This window comes from Thermobia domestica, chromosome 15, assembly GCF_964235325.1.
Source record: "Thermobia domestica chromosome 15, izTheDome1.hap1.1, whole genome shotgun sequence".
Classification (NCBI taxonomy): Eukaryota; Metazoa; Arthropoda; class Insecta; order Zygentoma; family Lepismatidae; genus Thermobia; species Thermobia domestica.
Window position 1 is genome coordinate 114,700,936 of NC_137468.1, and position 20,049 is coordinate 114,720,984.

At 35.3% G+C, this 20,049-nt stretch overlaps 1 protein-coding gene across 6 annotated transcripts in view; it reads left to right on the forward strand.

Moving 5' to 3' along the window:
• LOC145671208 (zinc finger protein rotund-like) overlaps positions 1–20,049 on the forward strand; it is a 679,398-nt gene that overhangs the window by 506,313 nt on the left and 153,036 nt on the right. For all 6 annotated transcript variants that reach the window (XM_081740069.1, XM_081740070.1, XM_081740073.1 and 3 more), the window contains one exon: positions 10,534–10,582. In XM_081740069.1, the coding sequence (XP_081596195.1) occupies positions 10,534–10,582 (49 nt within the window). The remainder of the gene's footprint in view (positions 1–10,533; positions 10,583–20,049) is intronic.

A 20,049-nucleotide genomic window follows, 5' to 3' on the forward strand; every position in this document is an offset into this window, starting at 1 on the left:
AACTGGGGAGACAATTCCACCAATTATCTGATTTGATTTTTTTCTTTCTTTTTTTTTTAGGAGAAATGTGATGATTTGTGTCCGATTGCCACAAAGGAAAGTGAGATAAAATTGATATCCTCCCACAATAATCCTCAAATCTGCCCGCAAGACAACTCTGCTCCCCTAATCCTCCACAATATTCATTTCAACTTCATAAATATTTTGAACATCGCTTTAAAAATAAAAAAAAGATTATAGGGACGGTCTTACCCGTACCCCCAATGTTAAAGATAGATTTGCGCCGCTGCGCTCTATATGCGTTGTCCTGTGCTCGATCTCTTGCGGACCCAAGTACATGTAAGTATCACTCCGTATTGAACTGACCACATTAGTCTCACGTTCTTGTTTACAGAGAGTGAATTTTTGGTGGTAATTCAACATTCTAAAACAAGTGAGATGTTGCTACTCGAATGGCAGGTAGCAGATTCATTTTTAACAAAAAATAGAAATTGCAGAAATGAAAGCGATATGTTGACATCACCCTGCACCTAATTGTCATGGCAACCAAACCGATTCATTAACTATAGTGTATAAGAAATATATATATTCATAAAATTGGCTTGTCCATTGTTACGAATATAGAGAGCTTCAAAATCACATTATTCACATTTGCGACAATGTATTTTAGAATTTTGTGAATATTTTTTCATTGAAAGTTAATGTGGAAGGAACAGGGTTTTCACCCCTCCCTAGAGTTTACCTTTTCTTCTTATGTATGACATCTTCTCAGTCTGTAGAGCGTAGCTAAATAACTGATTTAGGATGCGTGAATAGTATATTTGAGTATTGTTATTGTTACAATACTCTTCAAAGATCTATTGAATGGAAACGCAGTTGAAAGATGATTTGTCCACTTGAAAGTCAGTGCCCATGAAAAACGTTATCACGACGAAAGACGTGATTCCATTAGAAGCTCCTCTGGTTGTGTCCTTTCTCTGTAACCCTTTCGTTGCTGATTATACACCACGCCTTGTTCCTAGTACCTGTTATTTCCAAAAGCATTTCAATAAATGGTGTTTAGTAGCAATTAGCTTTCATGGAAGCAAAAAGAACTTTAAAAGGGTGTTGCGTATTTGGGTATTTTAAGAAACACTAATGCTGTCGTATTAGACTAAATATGATTCGTTAAGAGTCAGAGTTGGAGAGAATTGTGATGGAAGACGGTTGGTTTCTATACAGTAAAGCCACGATTATCCGCGAAAATGAGTGCCAAGGGCACCGCGGATAGCGAAATTTCCGGATAAACAACCCGGTAAAAGACTGAAAACGAGGTGAAAACACGTAAAAACATCAGCATAAAAACTGTTTTATTGTAGAAAAAACACAAAAGTTTTAAAATGCCTTTGCTCTACGTCTAAATCACTAAAATGAAGAACAGTAAAAAAAAAAAAAAAAAAAAAAAAAAGTGTACCTGTCAAATTGTTTTCGACCTTCGCACTATAAGGCCTATTGTATTTTCCGGTTATTGGCTTGGATTTTGAGGTTCGTAATTAACCCTGCAGTGGTCTTTCGCGTACTCTCACCCCGCAGTGAACAATGAATGTAATTTACTACCACGCAATTCATTCTTCTCAATTCCCGTTTTTCATATCTTACAACAATCAGCTTCAGCTTATCAGAGTAGATTTGCACTCCGAAAAGTGCACTATTGTTGGAAATATTGGTTTTTAAAATGCAATTTATTATTTTGGAACATACAGTACTTATTTGCATGCGGAGAGTCAGTCCGCAGTGACTATTTATGAAAACTAATTGAGCGCGACTGCAGCAGGGTTAATTTTTTATTTCGTGGCACTCGCGGATAATAGAGGCTTTACTGTAGTTGGCTTCATCTACTTTCTGCTGATAACACGCAAAAGAAATAAATAGAGAACACGCAAAAGAAATCACATGACAGTCACTTAATCTATCCATCGGATGAAGACAACCCTAGTAGCAAGAAAGCTTTCGGACAGTTGGCGCGTGCTTGGCTTTTGGCTTTCTACAATTGCACTTGAAACGCATGTTTTCATACAATCTATCTTTTGTTGTACTTGCAAGGGATGCTTTAGACCAGTGCTACTCAACCAGGGGTACGCGCGAAGATTTTTCTGGGGGTACGTAATCCTAAAATAAGCATATTTCCGGAGAAAATGCATGTAGTAAGTTCTAAAGTTACTTTTAGTTTCTGAATTTTAACAGTATCCTCAGTGTGCGAATTATCAGAGAGGATGAGGAAAAAATCCCCCTCAGTAGAACTGAGTGTCTCCCATATGTTTTGAAATTTCCCAGGTTAATTTATTTCTGACGTGCACTTTATCCCCTGTAAATAGTCTTTTGATTGGCACACTGATTGTCCTTTTGTTGGGTCTCTATTTGCCCTCCTTTTTAATTAACAGAACATGCGTATTAAGTTTCATAAGTTTATTTCGATTTAATTTCTTTTAAAGAGCTTCAGGGATTCATAATTGGAAGGCGAACTGTGTCTAGGGGGTACGCGAGGAAAAAAGGTTGAATAGCACTGCTTTAGACCCTTCGTAGAGCGTCTAGCATCACTGGTCGTTCGTTGGCTATTGATTTTACTTGACTTGTAAAACGCGTGCGTCAAGCTTGAATGGAACACTGAATGCAAGGCTGCCCCCATGTAACTTCATTACTGGAATCCAGCTTTCGGCATGCTTGCACGCTTTCCAATCAAATTGGATGCAAGCTTGACCGACTTGCAATTCAAGCTTACAGCAAGAAGTTTACAAGTTGTCTCTGCTACTAAGGAAAACTTTTATATATATGCACAATGTGCTTACCAATTTTGGATTTTTTTTAAATAAAATTTTCTGATTCGTCTACTACCACAGTGAATACAGGTTTACTCGAGGTAATAGACATACATGCGTTTCCTTTGACTTTATCTCTCACCAATTCTTATAATTTACTTATTAGAAGTGTGTTAAGCATTGTGTATTATTACTGTTTCTTGAACGATAACAAAGAAACGAAAAAATGTAGAAATGTGTATGTATGGTTCTCAACTGAACTGATCGTTGTTAAAACCCGAGATATGTGCAGCATATTTCAAATAGAATGTACCGTATCCCTTTTTAACAATAACCTATTCAATTATGAAATAAGAAAATTTTAAGAATTCCATACAGTACAACATGTCGCACGTTTCACGTCAATATTATTTCAAATTTAAATTACATCTAGTTCAGGTGAGAAAAATAAGAAAACAAATGCACTGCTCCCATATTCTAGTGATTATCGTGGTCCTTGGATCGATTCCCGGTTGAACTCATAATTTTAAGAGCTAACGAATTTCAACTTTAAAAGCTAAAAATAATAGGTTGGAATCCGATGCGCTAATTATACATTATCCATTTAAACATGCGTCATTTTGTCAGTCACGTCTTTTTGTGGATTGTGATTTCAGGGAGTTACTTTATATACCGTAAATGTAGCAAAGCGGACCCAATTAATTCATTGAAATTATGCTCTTTTAAATTGAAAACTTCGAGCTAATGGTTGAATTCATACAATATTCGTGACATGTGCATTTCATTTTTGTCATATACTGTATTACCGTTTAACAAATGCCTTTGTGTATTTCAATATCAGATACTGTTTTTGAGTCGTATGCATCGATACTATGCATCGAATATCAACGTTTAGCAGTGACACCATAAATTTGTTTACAATGTGTTTTTCTCATGTTAAAGTTAAAATTTGGTTGAACCACATTTACAGAATTAAAACAACTAAAAAAAGGGAAGCTTCTGGAAAATACATTAAAGTAACACCTCTTATATGGCAAAATAATGTTTTAGTAATTTGATTAAACTAAACCATGTTGTTAACTTGCTATACTCAAACTTTCAAGAGGAGCCAAGTTTCTCTCAGCTTCTGGGTCATTTAGTCCGGTATAAGCCTAATGGTAAAGTACCTTTGGTTTTAGATGGGATCAGTACACATGATCAAGATCTTTATGTATTAAATAAAGCCTCTAACGCTGGTACAGAAATGTCTCCCACCATACAGTACTCAAAATTATCAATCCTTAATGCATCTTTCTTCTGCAGTTTGAAAAAAAAATCAACTTAATTTGTGGCAGTTTTGTTCGCAGAAACCCTGGCAGAATATTGTCAAACAAGAGTATGAGAATGTCAGTTTCAGTTGGAAGAAATCAGCCTCTGTTGATTCTTCACAATATAGATTCCGAAAATGCTTGTGTTCAATTGTAATTTTCCATTATTGATTAGTATGGATAGTGAAGTTATGAAACCAATATGTTGGAAAATAAGATTAACAAGCTTACGTTATTTCAGTCTTGCTCTTGTATTTGCCACCTTAGATCTAGTATTTCATTGTGTTTTGTGGTTGTAAAGGATACTGTTTCCAAAGATGTGAAAGATTTCATTGTTTATACAGTGTCGACATGGCCTATAGTAAGTGTCGATTTCTCCCGCAAGTCTTTATTTATGTCCACAGTAGTCCATTTATGTGTTCTTGCACCTTGGAAATACTACAATCAAGGAGAAGATTTTGAGTTTCCTAGCTAGAGGAAGGATTGTCGTCAAGTATTATCGCTCTTGCAGAAAAAAATATCGTAACTTTCAGAGTAGTGTCGAGTTGTTTCTTAACCCTCACACGGCCAAGTGGGGTACCTAAGGTCCCCTAGCTTATTATTTTTTGAAATCATTTTGTGTTATTTTCTTAGGACATTGTTTCTTTAGCTATGTTAATATTTTCGAAGTGTGCATATGTTCATATGATAGTCATTCCCACGAAGCTCCTGGTTTATTTGTTATAAGCGTAAGGTCCCCCACTGTATACCTTCATGTCGCCTAAAATGTTGTTTTCATTTTTGGTTATAGTGGGGGACCCTAGGTATCCCATGAATATTAATGATCTTTATGAAGAATTATTAAGTTGCTGATAAAATAAATTATTTACATTACGAAATACCGTGATTGAAGTCAGCTTCATAGTTCCCGTCAGAAGGTTTTCATAAAGGAACATTGCAAGGAATTAGCTCTTCCACATGTTGTTTACCGCTTGCTAGTCACTCCAAATTTATCACGGTAAGGTTTTTATTCTTTTATTATGAGTTTACTTTTTAAGTTATTACAAAAATTTTTAAGAGAAAAATATAGACGTTTCTATATAATCAGTAGGAAGTGCATGAATGCGCTTGTTGTATAATCAGGGAGTTCAAGGTTCGAATTCCAGGATCGGCCATCATTACTGAGATTTTCCTTCTTGTCTTCAGTCTCACACAATAAATGCCAAGAAGGTACCTTTCACTAGAATTAGCAGTATGTCTTTATGCCCACAAAAATAACTAAACAGTGTTGACTGATTATACCTGTACGACAGAGATATACAAACAGGTAGATAGATATATAAACCAAACCACATGGAACAACAGCCCTAAAGGGTTAAGACCTGCCACGTGGCTTTTTGTGGGTGGCACGTGGTCAGCGTACTGCTTTTTCCAGCTGCTTTATGAGTACTAACTTGGCCCCAGAATTGCCCCCAGTACTCATTTCTGGAGGTTTCTTCTATTCACTCACCGGGAAAGGAACCCAGGTCGCTAGATAACCAGTCGGACGCTCTACCGACTTTACTACAGGTCAGCTAAAATAGATATAGATATATAGAGAGGGTATGTATGGATGTATGGGTGGAAGAACGTATAAATAGGTATAAATAGATAGGAAGATAGATCGATAAATGCAAATCATGAATTGTTTGCATATAATATAGAAACATGGAGTAATATAGAAATAGCCTGCTATTCTATATATATATATATATATATATATATATATATATATATATATATATAAAGAGACATAGAAATGCCTTTCCTGAGGCTTTGATAATCCCTTTTATTGGAACACTCTTAAAATGTGTCTGATGATGAAACTGAAACAAAAACACAGAAGGAAGTAAAACGAGGAAGGTGTTTCATGTGCGACAGAAAGCATGATACAAAGTCAAAGGTTAAATGTAAAACCTGTTAAGCGATGGATATGTGGGAGGCACAGAAAGACTGTAACAATTGTGAAGTGTAACAACTGTGCATAAAATTTTAATGAAAAAGGGATAAATTGCGAAAAAGGTATGTAGTGAGACATATAGTATAGATAGGAACACAAAAAATGTGTTACTAATACTTTCTTATGAAAGCAATGTTTGGAGTTGCTTGTATATCTTACCAGTATGTTATCAAGTCAAAATAGACATATAGAAACTGTAAGAGGAGTTGTGTAAAGAAAAAAGGAAGGAACAAAATTAATTACAATTTCTAATGTGGTCACTTAGGTCCCCCACTTCATTGTTTATGTCATGATTTTAAGCTTGGCTGTGCGAGGGTTAACGTGTCAAAATGTCCCTAAGTAACCTTAACTATTTCTTAACCTGTAAAACATTCAGTGATACGTATTTTACTTCCTGAATAATTTTATACAGAAATTCCCTGAAGCATTCTTAATAGTGACGACGCCAGGTTTAATATCTTGGGTACAAACGGAGAGGCAGAAATGTTTTGGGGGGAACAAATTCTTTATCCCGGAAGTACTTTTATATTATTTGACCTACATCATGTCTAGGAAACAGGCGTCATTACCGGGTGCAGGTGCTCGCTCTTCTGTTCTTCCTCTGGCTTTGTTACGAATTTTTAACATTTTCATAAATTCAGAACATCGCAAACGTATTAAGACCTCAAAAGTAGAAGAACACTGCGAAGGAAACGCGCTACCAAATTTCAACTAAGGCACTGGAACCATATATGGGCGCTTTAAGACATTTTGGGCCCGTGTGAAAAAAACGGATTCAGCTATCAGTTTCAAAATTAGCTTATAATACTCCATGAGTCTTCCTCTATCTAATGAAGGATTTAATTATTATAAATATTGACACATTTGAGAAGGAAAGATTCGAAACTAGACCCTTGCAAAGTGTCCATATTGGGAACAGTGTCATCTAATATGGGCACAATTTACTTCAGTGAAAATAAGACTCAGTTAATGAGTGAGAAATTATTGTAATAAGAGAAACACTGACATTAAAGTGAACAAACAGTATCAGAAGCACAATAACTGTTATAAGCATGTTATGAGTTACAACATTATGAATATAACTAGTTACTAACATTATGAAAGCTAAGCATTGATTTTCATTAAACATTAAATTCCTTATTGGTATGACTGCTTATTATATTTCCTTATTATTGTGACAGGTGCCCATATTAATTTCTATTGTGTAATTTTTTAAAAAAATGGGTTCTACATCTAACAAAAATCCCGTGAGATATAGCATATCTGCACTTACCAAATATTAGAGGGACCTCCCAGGCGCTCTCAACACAACACAATACCGACTTCTTCTCTCGTCACAATGTTGCGAGTTCAGAGTCAATTTAATTCTCCTTGAGTATTAAACACCATGAAAATTTCTACATTGCTCAGGTTCTATTTCAAACATCCACTGTGAAATACTAAAAGGTGCCCATATTGGCTACAGTGTCCATATGTGGTTCCAGTACCTTAGAGTAACAGAGGAAGAAACAAAAAAGAATTAGATAATAGATGAAGATGAAGATAAAAATGTATAAAAGGAAATTCAATAGTTCATTATTTCAGATATGTAAACACATTCTTATATTCTTTTAATATTAATTCTACATTCTTTTTTAAAAAATGAGAAGAGGGAGATTAAAATGATAGATTATTTTAAAGTACAAGACATTTTTAATAATTACACTTACAAAAACAGCGAATGCCCATGCATCATATGTATTTCTTTTTTTCTCTCCTTTTGTAAATGATAAGTCATACACTCAATGGATGTATCCAGAATTTTCTTCTTCCGAGAATTTATTCTATATTAAGACAAAGTAAATCAAACATGTGTATCTCTGCTTCTTTCAAATTCTAGCAGTGTTCTAACTTGAACGATATACAATGATTTTTGTTCATTAAAACAGTGTACTAGATTATTGTTTATTTACCTCTTTCAACTTTAAATAAAATTTTCAAGAATTATTCAGTTTCTTTGGGGGTCACCCTTGCGACACCCCTGCGCCAAATCCAGTTAATTAATGGAATGAAATTAATGGAATCTACGATTAAAAATAATAGGTACTCCCTCTTACCCAACTTCAATCCAACATTTTATTCTCGAGTTATGGCTCTTTTTGCATTTTTCCGACAATTTTTTGACTGACTGGCCATAGCGCTGAAAAGAAGCGTTTCTAAACTATATTTTTTAAAACTTTATCTGGGTGTCAGGTATCATCTCCCAAACGTTGTCAGTGTTGTTTTGAAACATCCTGTATATACGTGTGTTAAAGATAAAACGTTTAGTGTTTTTAAATCACACTGGAGATAAAAGGATGACACAAATAAGTGAGATAGGAAAGTGTAAAAGGACGGATCGAACAAGGGTTCTGCTAGCACCATAGGGCACCCTACGCTACATTCACCCGAAAATTTTACGTGGGAAGGTATTATGATACATTATTTAAAAAGTCGTGGGAAAAACCAAAGAACTCTTTGTATAGGGAAGTTTGCCATGTTCGATACCGTTTGCGAAATGTCCACCATTTAAGTTTGAGTTTCTGCACAGATGCAGTAAATACCGCATACTGCAAGTGGGAATATTGCAATACGGTATAGATAATTGTATTTCATTTTTTGTGAATAACCTGTAAAAGTTAGCTGAATTTCGTGTATTATTCTAAACATTATTGTATATCATGAAAATACACATTTTGTAAGTATTTTTGGGTTAAATATTAAATTATTTCACTGTTTGATGAGTGTCGCATCTATTACTTACTGTTCGTATTACCTACTTTTGAAATTTCTGTGAATCGGTAACTTATGAAATTTAATTTTCTCTAACTTTCAGTTAAACTTAATAATTGCCATCGCACCAGCTCCATGTCAGCGCTTGGATTTCCAACCCAATTATGATATAGAGAAATCTCATAAAGCGGGTTTGCCTGTAACTGGGATATCTATATAGTTAAGATTGAAAAAATAAAGTGAATATATTACACCCTAGCAATCATACCACCCAAATAAGTAAAATGTATAATGGGTTGCATGTGTTTCAGGCATTTATCGAACTTTACTAATATTTCATATAAATAAACACAATTCAATTTTCAAACTGTTAAAGACTAGTATCTCTGTACATAAAATTCTGGAATACTCTTAACATGCATACTATAGGGAGTTTTTCTTTTTCCTTTTTCGTTAAGTTATGTATATGGATTTGACAATGCATGTAGGAAAGTAACGATGTTTTTCCTGTATAGAGTAAACATTTGTAACAACGTTATCCGAAATTATTCGTAACAAAATAAAAAAAGTTTAAAAAATGAAATATGTGGGCTTTTCTAGTACGGTGTAATTGACCAATCCCATGCTGATGATAAAACAGCCTTCCTATAGTGTAATCGGGCACAGGGAATACGAGAAGCATGTCTTATTCTTTTAAATTCGGAGTGAGTTCATCCTTATATTAATAATTTCAATTTTAAGCAATAAAAGGATTATCTGTAAACCTCAAATACTGTGGAACATGCTTAATCAAAACTAGGCTTTCTTTTACGAAAATTAACAGAAAACATGTTTCTAGACTTGGGGATGGTTTATCTCCCTTGTCTGTGTTTGATTTCACCTTCTAGGTGATCGATAGGCCTCAAAGGAAACACCTCATTGTTTTTATCAAAATCAGAGCTTTTTTAAAACGAAAGTTACCTTTGAAAAGAATGTTATTTTTACATATAGGAATATATGTGTAAACTCAGACCTATCCTTTTTACCCATTTATTCTTGATCGTTTTCAATTCAAATCATAGTCCTTATTGGGAAGCCTTAAAGAAAACGACGCGAAGTTAATCAAAATAATATTTTTACGAAAGTTGTCATGAAACAAATAGATAAACACATACGCATATTTAAAAGCATACAACCTTACATAAATACTGTACATAACGATCAGAATGGTAGAATCTTGCTTTTGCTCTCCTCATAAGTTCAAAGGTTACCTCTCTCCTCCTTCTCCCTTTGGAAAGGTATGAAGAGATGTTTTTAAAAATAAAAGTAATCTAAACAACACACTTGATATAAATAGGAATGAAAACTTATTTTAAATAACAATTCATAGTATTCCATGACTCAAAGTAATGAAACTTAAAGAAAATTAATCATGTTGACGATTTCTGAAATCGAGCTGGTTTCCATGATTAAGAGTAACCACTTATTTGTTCTTCGTATATTTAATTTCTGAATGACTTTAACAACCTTCTTTATCAAATAGTTTAGAGTGAAACTTACTACCGGAAATTTGTACATTGGAGTGAACTCGTTCAAATATTTGAAATATCTTATATCTTTGTAAGTAGTAATTTATTCCTGGTTTAAATATACTATTTGTTGACACTCTTTTTTCCATCTGTACTTGATATTAACTTTAAATTTATTTTCTTCTTCCTTACAGGCAAAAATGAACTCCTCCGAACAGCAAAGTTCACAATCGCTTCAAAAAGGTAAGTCAATATTTTAAGAAAAATTGGGAAAACATTACAGACCGTTACGTTTTAAAGGTAATGTCCCAGATTTCAAGACCACGATCAGCAAACACTTTATTTAAACCTGTGAAACTCAGAACCATAATACTTCTTTTGTTTGTTTTTACTTTGTCCACTACTTCCCTCTCCCCTTCCCAAGTACGTTGTTTCATTTGCTTTATCTCGCTTACACTTAGTCACGTTCGAAATATCTCAACAATAATTATGATGTTGTTGTTTATCTATTTAAAACAGTTACCGTTAATTGATGTTACTGCTACTAATGAAAACAATTACTGGAAGGGAATTAAGTGTTAAAACTAAAGTCATGATTTCAAGTGCTTGGGTAAACAGTTTTCCGTGGAAAGCAGGGAGGGACGAGCAATGGATGGTCAGAGTACAAGTTCTCACAATGTCTGTATGTATATATAGATATAGATACACAAAGAGGCTTGTTTTTGCCATCCTATTATAGGGATTTTGTTGTTCAGGCACAAATTAGCTGTTCTCTTGTTCCATATTGCGCCCTAACCTCATTGGGGAATGGGTATGGTTCTCTCGCTTCTTCCGGCCCGTATAATTTACCTGGTTAAACCGTTTAAGAGTCAACCAATCCGAAGAGTGGGAATAGATGGAATGGATCTTCATCTTCAGTTAACGTCTGCGTGGCTTGTAAGCTTTGCATAATGAGCCTTTTATGTTTGTTGAGAAAATGAACTTGACTGGTTTAAGAATCCCTTCTCAAATTTCTTAAGTTATAGGAATGCGAATGCAGTTACACCACTTTCGTCCAATGATGTTCTTTTGTGTTTGTTTCTAATAAGTAGGCGAGGGATGCGAAACCTATGTACTACAGGTTATATGCGAATTGCATTGACAAGCTTCTAGAACTAGTTCTAAAATCAAATCTCTTAAAGTTTTAAGTTGCCGAAAAATGTGTGTAATTTATTTCTAAAGCAATTAACACGAAATCTGTAGAACCTGATTTAACGTAATCCACAAAATATTACCGGTGGGCGTAGGCTAGTGCATAGCATTTATTACTGATTCATAATCTTGATATCCTAGATTTGAATCCTGAGGCTGGCCAACCTGAACTGGAAATTTATCAGGGTTTACTTCAGTTTCATCAGACGAGTACCGCGATAGTGGCTTTAAATATAGACCACTGGCCTATTTCCTTCCATTTTCTTTCTCACCGTTGTTATCGACTGTTGACAATTCCAGTTAAAATTGCCCTTAATATACTATAACTGGGAAATTGTTTAAAAAAATACATACACACACACAAATAATACAATCACTTCGGATTTACCAGGATAATGAAGAGGACGACTAATTTCATTGTTTCATAGTAAATAAACTTAACTTTAAAAAAAAACTCCGTCCCCCATAAACCGTAAGTTTCCTGTAGACTTATTTTCTCTCATATAATATCTTAAAATCTTTTAAATGTGTATTGCGATATTAATGTAGGATATTTGTACTCTGACCGTCTAAGAAATCTTATCTGATGTAAACAAACAATAAGCATCTCTTTGCCGCTCCTTACGTGATTGCCTACCTAGTTTGTTTGTGTTTCATGTGTTCACCAAATTAACCTCGTTAATTTGAGCACTGGCGCTAGGGAAACAAAACAAAGCGCATGCACATCAATAGGTTTAGAATGAAGTTAGTTTTTCTTATGTATGTTTAGTTTCAAGCACTAAACAGAACATTTTCTTCATAATATATTCGCTTTTCTTCCTTCTTTGCTTAGTTTCAAGCACTAAACAGAACATTTTCTTCATAATATATTCGCTTTTCTTCCTTCTTTGCTTTATTTCTTTCAGTAGAGTGTAAACTACTTTCTTGGCTCATAATTGCACATTATCAGCTTAACACTAATAGCTAGACAATTCCAGAACATGTGCATCACTATACACGCATTTGCTTACATTAGCTCCTAACAGTGGATAGAATGTAATATCAATTTTAATTTGATAGCAAATATGCACTGTAAGATATGCAACCAACATGACAAGAGTTTTTAGCGATGGAATACTCCAATAGGCCTACGCCAACGATTCTTAAACTGGTCCGTGGACCCCTCGCAAGGAGTCTCTCAATCAAAATAAAATGTATTTATCTTCATTAAAAAAATATGAATGTGGTGATCATGTTGTGCAAGTATAACACTTTTGTTATTAAAGAAGCTGGTTTTAACAATTTCTTGTATTCATCAGCGTAGGTATTTTGCCTTTATTGGCAGGTCACTTGCCGCAGCTGAGAAGCTTCCATGCTCCACGGTCCTCCGCTAACCTCTTCGTCTTCGCGTATGATCTTTGTCTCCTTGTAGTCTCCTTCGCCCCCTCCCTCTCTTTCCCGTCACCATACCCTCTAGGGCGTCCCTCATGATACAATCTCTTCTTAGGCAATGTCCCAACCAGTTTCCCTTCCTCTTCTTAATAATATCTAAAAGTGTTCTTTTCTCACCCACCATTTCTAACACTCTCTCATTCGTCTTCCGTTCGACCCAACTAATTCTTTCCATTCTTCTCCACACCCACGTTTCGAAGGCTTCCAGTCGATTTTCGTCACCTTTATTTTTATTATATTAGCAATTAATATAATATAATATTAGCAAAAGTAAATAGGTCGAACGTATGAAAATATTTTCTCTTCTCCTACCAAAGAGATTATTAGGAATCCGGCAAAATGCATTTCATATCAAAGAGATCCTCGAAATCAGGAAGTTTAAGAACAGCTGCTAAATTTGTTAGACATCAAGCCCATATTCACGGGGATTCTAGAGGAAACTTAATCGGGAAACTAATATATAATCGAATTTCCATTTGCCGGTTGGATATGTGTTGCACCATTGAGTTACTATTGGTGTCAGGATGTGTAGCGTAATGAAGATTGAATATGCATTGAAAATAGAATTTATAGCCTCACGTACTAAAGAACAGCGTAGTAGCCGTCTGATTGTAGCATTGTTGGCTTTCTTCTTTAGTATTGGATATTTCCTGGGTGTCCGAGAAGTCCTTCCCTGATTACAGAAATTGATAACTCAGGCTAGAAATAAGATAGAAATATGAAACTGGTGTTGAATTGTTTACAAACTATAAAAGTTTTTGTCTGTGTTAGGTTTGTTCTGTTTTACCAAGTCTCAATTTTTTTTTTGTTTTTTTTGTTTTAGGTTTGTAGTACGTAAGTAAGAAGCCCAAGAAGCCATGCCAACCAACCAGGAGAAGGCACAGTGTGTCCTGTGGTACCATGAGACACGATCACCAACCACGGAGCAGAGACAGTTCCAGACAGCATTTGGGAGGACTCCACCTGATGTCAAGAGCATTAAAGCCTGGTATGAGAAGTTCAAGAACACAGGGTCGGTTGCTGACCTTCCGAGGTCTGGTCGACCAAGAACCTCAGCAGACACGGTGGAGGCTGTGCGGCAGTCTTTTCTGAGAAGTCCTAAGAAATCGGTGCGCAGGGCCTCACGTGAATTACAGATGCCAAAAGGTCTACCGAACACGTGTACCAGATCTTGAAACCCTGCAGCAACGAATAACCACAGTCGTTGCATCGATCCCTCCAGTGATGTTGGCTAATGTGTGGATGGAAATTGAATATCGCCTAGATGTGCTACGTGCTACCAAGGGTGCTCATGTGGAAATGTACTGATGTGACCAAAACTTTTATAGTTTGTAAACAATTCAACACCAGTTCCATATTTCTATCTTATTTCTAGCCTGAGTTATCAATTTCTGTAATCAGGAAGGACTTCTCGGACACCCTGTATATTTTGTACGAGAGAATAGCAATTTTTTTGTTTGAGTTGAGTTTAACGTCCCATTCAGCAGCGAGGCTATATGAGACGTGGACCTATTGATCAACGTGGAATCCGAACCACATGAACTCCCGCCGGGAACCGAACCCGGGTCTCCCACGCCGGAGAATAGCAATTAATGGCGATAAATACATGTTACTGCTTCTAGTAAAATATGTTATCGTCACGATTATTATTAAATGAATAAATTATAGATCTTACAAACGCATAATTCTACATGTTAATACGAGAAAATTGGGCAGCAACTTGGAGGGCGACACATGTAAGTATTTTTCGAAAACATTCTTGAGGAGTACATTTCAGTAGCATGGGCGTCTGTTGAGGAGACCTTGTGTCTCTGGATCCCTGGGGCAGTGGCTATATGGTCCACAGGTACACAGAACCACCCCCTCTTAATTTTGACGTATTACCTTGCGCCACCCTATAATTTTGCGAGGGGTGCATAGGAGTAACCTCTTAAGTTTTGGAAATTGCCAAATTCAAAAAATTGATATGGTAGTTTAGGACCGAGGTATGTACCTTAAGTCTAGTTTGTTCATCTCGTTCCTCTTCATGGATAAAAAAATTGCCAAAAATGTAAATTTCAGAGGTTTTTGGCCTAATTTATTCTCTTTGATGAGGTTTCTATTGCCTTATATGGATGTATGGTTCAGTACAAGGGTCCATTCTCTTTCATAGGACATACGTACATTAACTCCCCAAATCTTAAGTTTTGGGAGGGGTGTGTTGGACCATCCCATAAATTTGGGAATTGTCCAAAAACAAAATTTGGTAAATGTTCTCTAGGACTCGAGTATATAACTTTGTAAATTTTGGTGGTTCTACTTGTCCCCTTCTATAGGTAAAAAATTGCCAAAATATTCGTGTTACCATGTGGTTATCACGTGATCTGTTATTGCCATAATTTATCTTCTTTAATAAGACTCTACTACAACATATGGTTATATGATTGATAACAGGGATCTCTTCTCTTTCATTGAATATTGATGCACTTCTCTTAAATTTTGGGAGGGATGTGTCGGCCCATCTTTAATTTTAGGAATTGCCAAAGAATAGAATTTGACAAATGTTCTCTAGGACTCGAATATATAATGTAACTTTCAATGGTTCACTTTGTATCCTACCATGATAAAAAAAAAAAAATGCCTCAAAACTATACATAAATAACATCTTGTATTTTGGCGGAAGTTGGGGGGGCAATGCCCCCTTATGCCCCCATAGCTCCGCCTATGTCTACACTATATTGTATAATAAATAAAAAAACTAATTATATCCACAAATATAAAATATATATTCTAAGATGATACACCTAAGATGTATAAGATGATATAACCTAACAAACGTAACCTCACCTCACCTAACATAACCAAACCAAACATAACCTCACTTCACTTCACCACACTAATCTCACATCATCTAACCTTACATTACCTAATCTAACCTTGCCTAAACTAACCTAACCTTACCTTGCCTAATCTAACCTTTAACCTAACCAAACCTAATACAACTACACTCCAAATTCGGGTCGTGTATGACTACACGTTGTGATGATGCAGTCCTGATGAAAGCTCATTGTGGTTGTAGGGTTAAGTATTGTTTATTATATCGCTAAGAGAATTGGCCACTTTACCAACGTCTTCTAGTATCAGCAGTAATAATTGGATAACTCTTTAATTTAAGGAATGTCCAATGTTTTATACAATCGATAGATTAGCAATTGTTAAACATTTTAAACAGTGTTGATGAACTTGTAATCAAAGTAATAAAAATTATCATTTGCAATAATATTTACGATTCCACTTTTTTTAAAAATCCTATAGGCCTGTATGACAAGAAGTAAAGAATAACACTGCTCAACAAATAAAAACTTTTTTTTATAGCTCCGCGATCAAAGTAGCCTGGGTGATTCTTAAGGAAATGCTCACGCTGATTTTGAAAATCACCATAAGAATGCCCTGTCACGTCTGGTTCAAAAGATATGAACAGATTTATTATTCGCATTATATACATTATAACGCGATTATCCAACACAGTTTTTGGGATATTTCTTTGCCCCTATTCACCCGATTTACAGCAAATTTTCAGAGTAAGTTTCTAGGGCTATCTAGTCATGCCCTTCAAAACTTAAAACAGATCCGTTGTATAGCGGCTGAGAAATAACCCGAAAACTATGTCAGATAATGGTGGTCTTACTGTATTATACATACATTAAAATGCTTCGATAAAAAATTGTTACATGATCACGCCTATAAGGTTTTAACAAATTAATAAAATCATAAAACAGTCTTTATAAATCAGCTTACTAGTGTAAATTGATATGCATTAAATCATACGTAATGATGACGTAGAGAAGAATTGAAAAACTTTTTAGATTCTCGGAGATACGATGTTTATAAAAGGCCTTGGAAATATTTTTTCAAACTTTTGGTGGTGATTTCATATTAAGTGTCCCCCTTTGTCAAGCTATATCTACACTATTGATACCTTATATTGTAACGAAATATGCCTCTTACCTTCCTTACAAACGCTTGCGTTTATCTTTTAAACATCCAACAGCATGGAACAACGGAACTAACTGATGGCAAAGTAATACGGCTTTCAAACTAAATTTTGAGGAACCTATAAAAAAAAATCACTCATTTGGATTGTATCAAACACCCATTTTTAGTCAAAGTTGTAACCTCTCTACAGAAACACGCATTCTCCTCCATAGCAAAATCTGTGTCGAAACTCAGAAATTTTTATACCAGGAGCAAGTAATTTCCATTGCTGTAGTCTAGAACGTAGAAGTGTGGATGGATGCTTCTTTCGACAAATTTAAGTCCCGTGCTAAATCGTTTAAGTCTTCCTGCTCTATTAAGTGTATATCACTGTCAGTATGTATTGGTATATAGTCCGGATCTTTTGACGTAGAAGCCACTGGCTCCGGTGAAACGCCAGGTTCATTCCAGTCATCTTCTTCCACTGTCCATGTGTCAGAGGGTACAGATATTGGTAAATCGTTATTGTGAGGCACAGGTCGTATGGCCGAAGGATTATCAGGAGGAGGATACTGGATGAGGTATTTTTTCTAGACATGCCGAAGATCTTGGCCATGCAGAAGTAACAATCATTAAGGTGGTTTGTTGGTATCCTCCACACCATCAGTACAACAAACGGCAAGACTTTTAGTTTCCCATGTAACCACAACCTAAGATTTGTTGTACAAGTTACGCAGCACTAATGGGGAGTCCATGACTTGTCCTGGTCACCAATTCGACAACCAAAGTACAAGGAATAAGCAAGTTTTGTAATGTTATATATTTTCTTCCTTTGTAGTTTGGGTGTAAATCTACCACACACATAACAAAAATTACCCGAATGATTAGTACACGTTCGGCGTGAATGAATTCGTTTCATTTTGTACCAATAACTAACTTCATACACAGCACAACACTGGATTTCTAAAACAATATGCTTCAAACATACTTCCACACGTATGAAGAGATCTTGTCAACAACACACTGCAACACGTTAAAGAGATCTTGTCAACAACTTTGAATTTTGACACCTTACACAGAGATTTTTTTTTTCTTTTAAGGGAAGGAGAACGCGATAAGACGATGGGGCATAAGTTTTCTCACTTTAAATCACCAGTGGGCTATAAGAACGAAAATACATGGTAATGTGCGGCGCGAATGGCCAAATAAATGATTTTTTTTTAACCTAAAGGGCTTACAGTTAGTGTTGCCAATTTAGGGATTTTGTCGCGAAATTTAGCAATTTGATTATATATTTTACAGAAAAGATTTGTTTCGTTTACCATTGTTAAACTAGGGATTTAGCAACTTTTGAAATGTCGTACAACGAATAAACTAGCATTATTTCCATTACGATTAAGGTTTCTTGTGACTTTTCTCAGTACGTTTAGTGACATTATTGTTAACGTTGTTGGCAACACTGCTTACAATTGTTACCTATTTGAAAAAAAAAGCGATAAGAGAGCTTTGAGAGGCACAATGTCCTTATGGCAAAGTATTTTAAACTTCCACTCTTCTTCGATTCTTGACAGTTAACTGGGCTTACTTTACGTTCTTCATTTCAATAAATTATATGTACGATATCTCAGAACTGTGACGTGATGTGCAAAAATAGTTCGTTTTGTAGGCACCAAAATCTTCCAGAATCACCTATTATTTTTCCGGAGGTAAAAGTCATGTTGGGCAGTGTAATTAATACGCACGAATCATCAAGAACTTATTACACTAGACAGACGTATGTATGGTTGTACGTAAGTACACGCACACAGCACAGTTCGAGCACGCGTGGGTAGTATCTTGCTTCTGAAAGGCGTGGTAAATGGATGGGAAAATTTTTGCTTGGGGAAAACCCCGCAATGACTTGTATACAAGTATGTATAGAGGAGATTGTCGTGACCTTGCTCACAGTGAGACGGAGAGCAAGATAGAAAAAGCTGGAATCCAATTCGCTACAGAGAAACCGGTACCTTCTGACGAGTTACACAGAAGACACAACTGCATTCTTGGAAACAAGTAAAAAGAAAACAAGGATTGTTACTTTTTATATATATGTATTTAAAAATACGTTTTTGTCTTTCTTTGCAATATTGTGTCATTTTGTTTTACAACAGTACATTTTTCTTTTTCTCTGCGTTGTGCATGCTGTACAATAAGAGCATTGAACAGTCGTCCAGTAATATTTATGTAGCTGTGCGTACAGCCAGTAGCTTCAAATTCGGTCATAATGACTGCTGCAAATGTCTACAAGGCAGTTCGTTTGACAAAGTATTCTCTTCTTACTCTTCACACACACACACACACACACACATATATATATATATATATATATATATATATATATATATATATATATATATATATATATATATATATATATATAAACACCGCTCGCACGCGTGCGCGCGCTCATGTGTGAATGAACCTGAGTTTTGTTCCTATGATCAGAGCAGTTGTTAGTCCGGGTTTCTATTTTTTCTAAATATACTTTTCTTTTATTCTAAACACTCCTATCTTATAAGAATAAATATAGTTCAGTAGTTTGAGGCAATTGTTAGACCTTTATTATCTTCTGTTTGTTGTCGTTCAGATTTACTCTTTATGATTATAACAAAAAGAAGAAAGTTTTTCAATGATAAGGAACAACGTGAAGACATTAACCACTTTGCTAATAGATTAGTTGGCGAGTGTTCATATCGAATGATGAACACTCTATATGATAATTTTCATATCGAATGATGTTTCGGAAAGAAATGTAAGGTTTTCTTTGGCAAGAACCTCCTACCATAATGAGTTACAACTTGTTAATACCTAAATTTCATATATATTGTAGTCTATAGTGGAGAGAAACAATTTCGGGAAGTTTCGAATCAAATCTCAGGAAGTAGTTTCTTGTACCAAACGTAAGTAAGAAGTTCTAAGAAACGTGATCGAAAAATTCTGTCTCCACACTGTCTTCACCAAAAATTCGGGAAACCAGTTTTTGAAGCATCTTAGTTTGAAAACCAGAAACCAAGTAGCTCAAGAAATTGTACAGGAACTAGTGCACGTTCTATTTAAAAGTTCAGATTTAGAAACCGTAGCGTATCTACACAAAG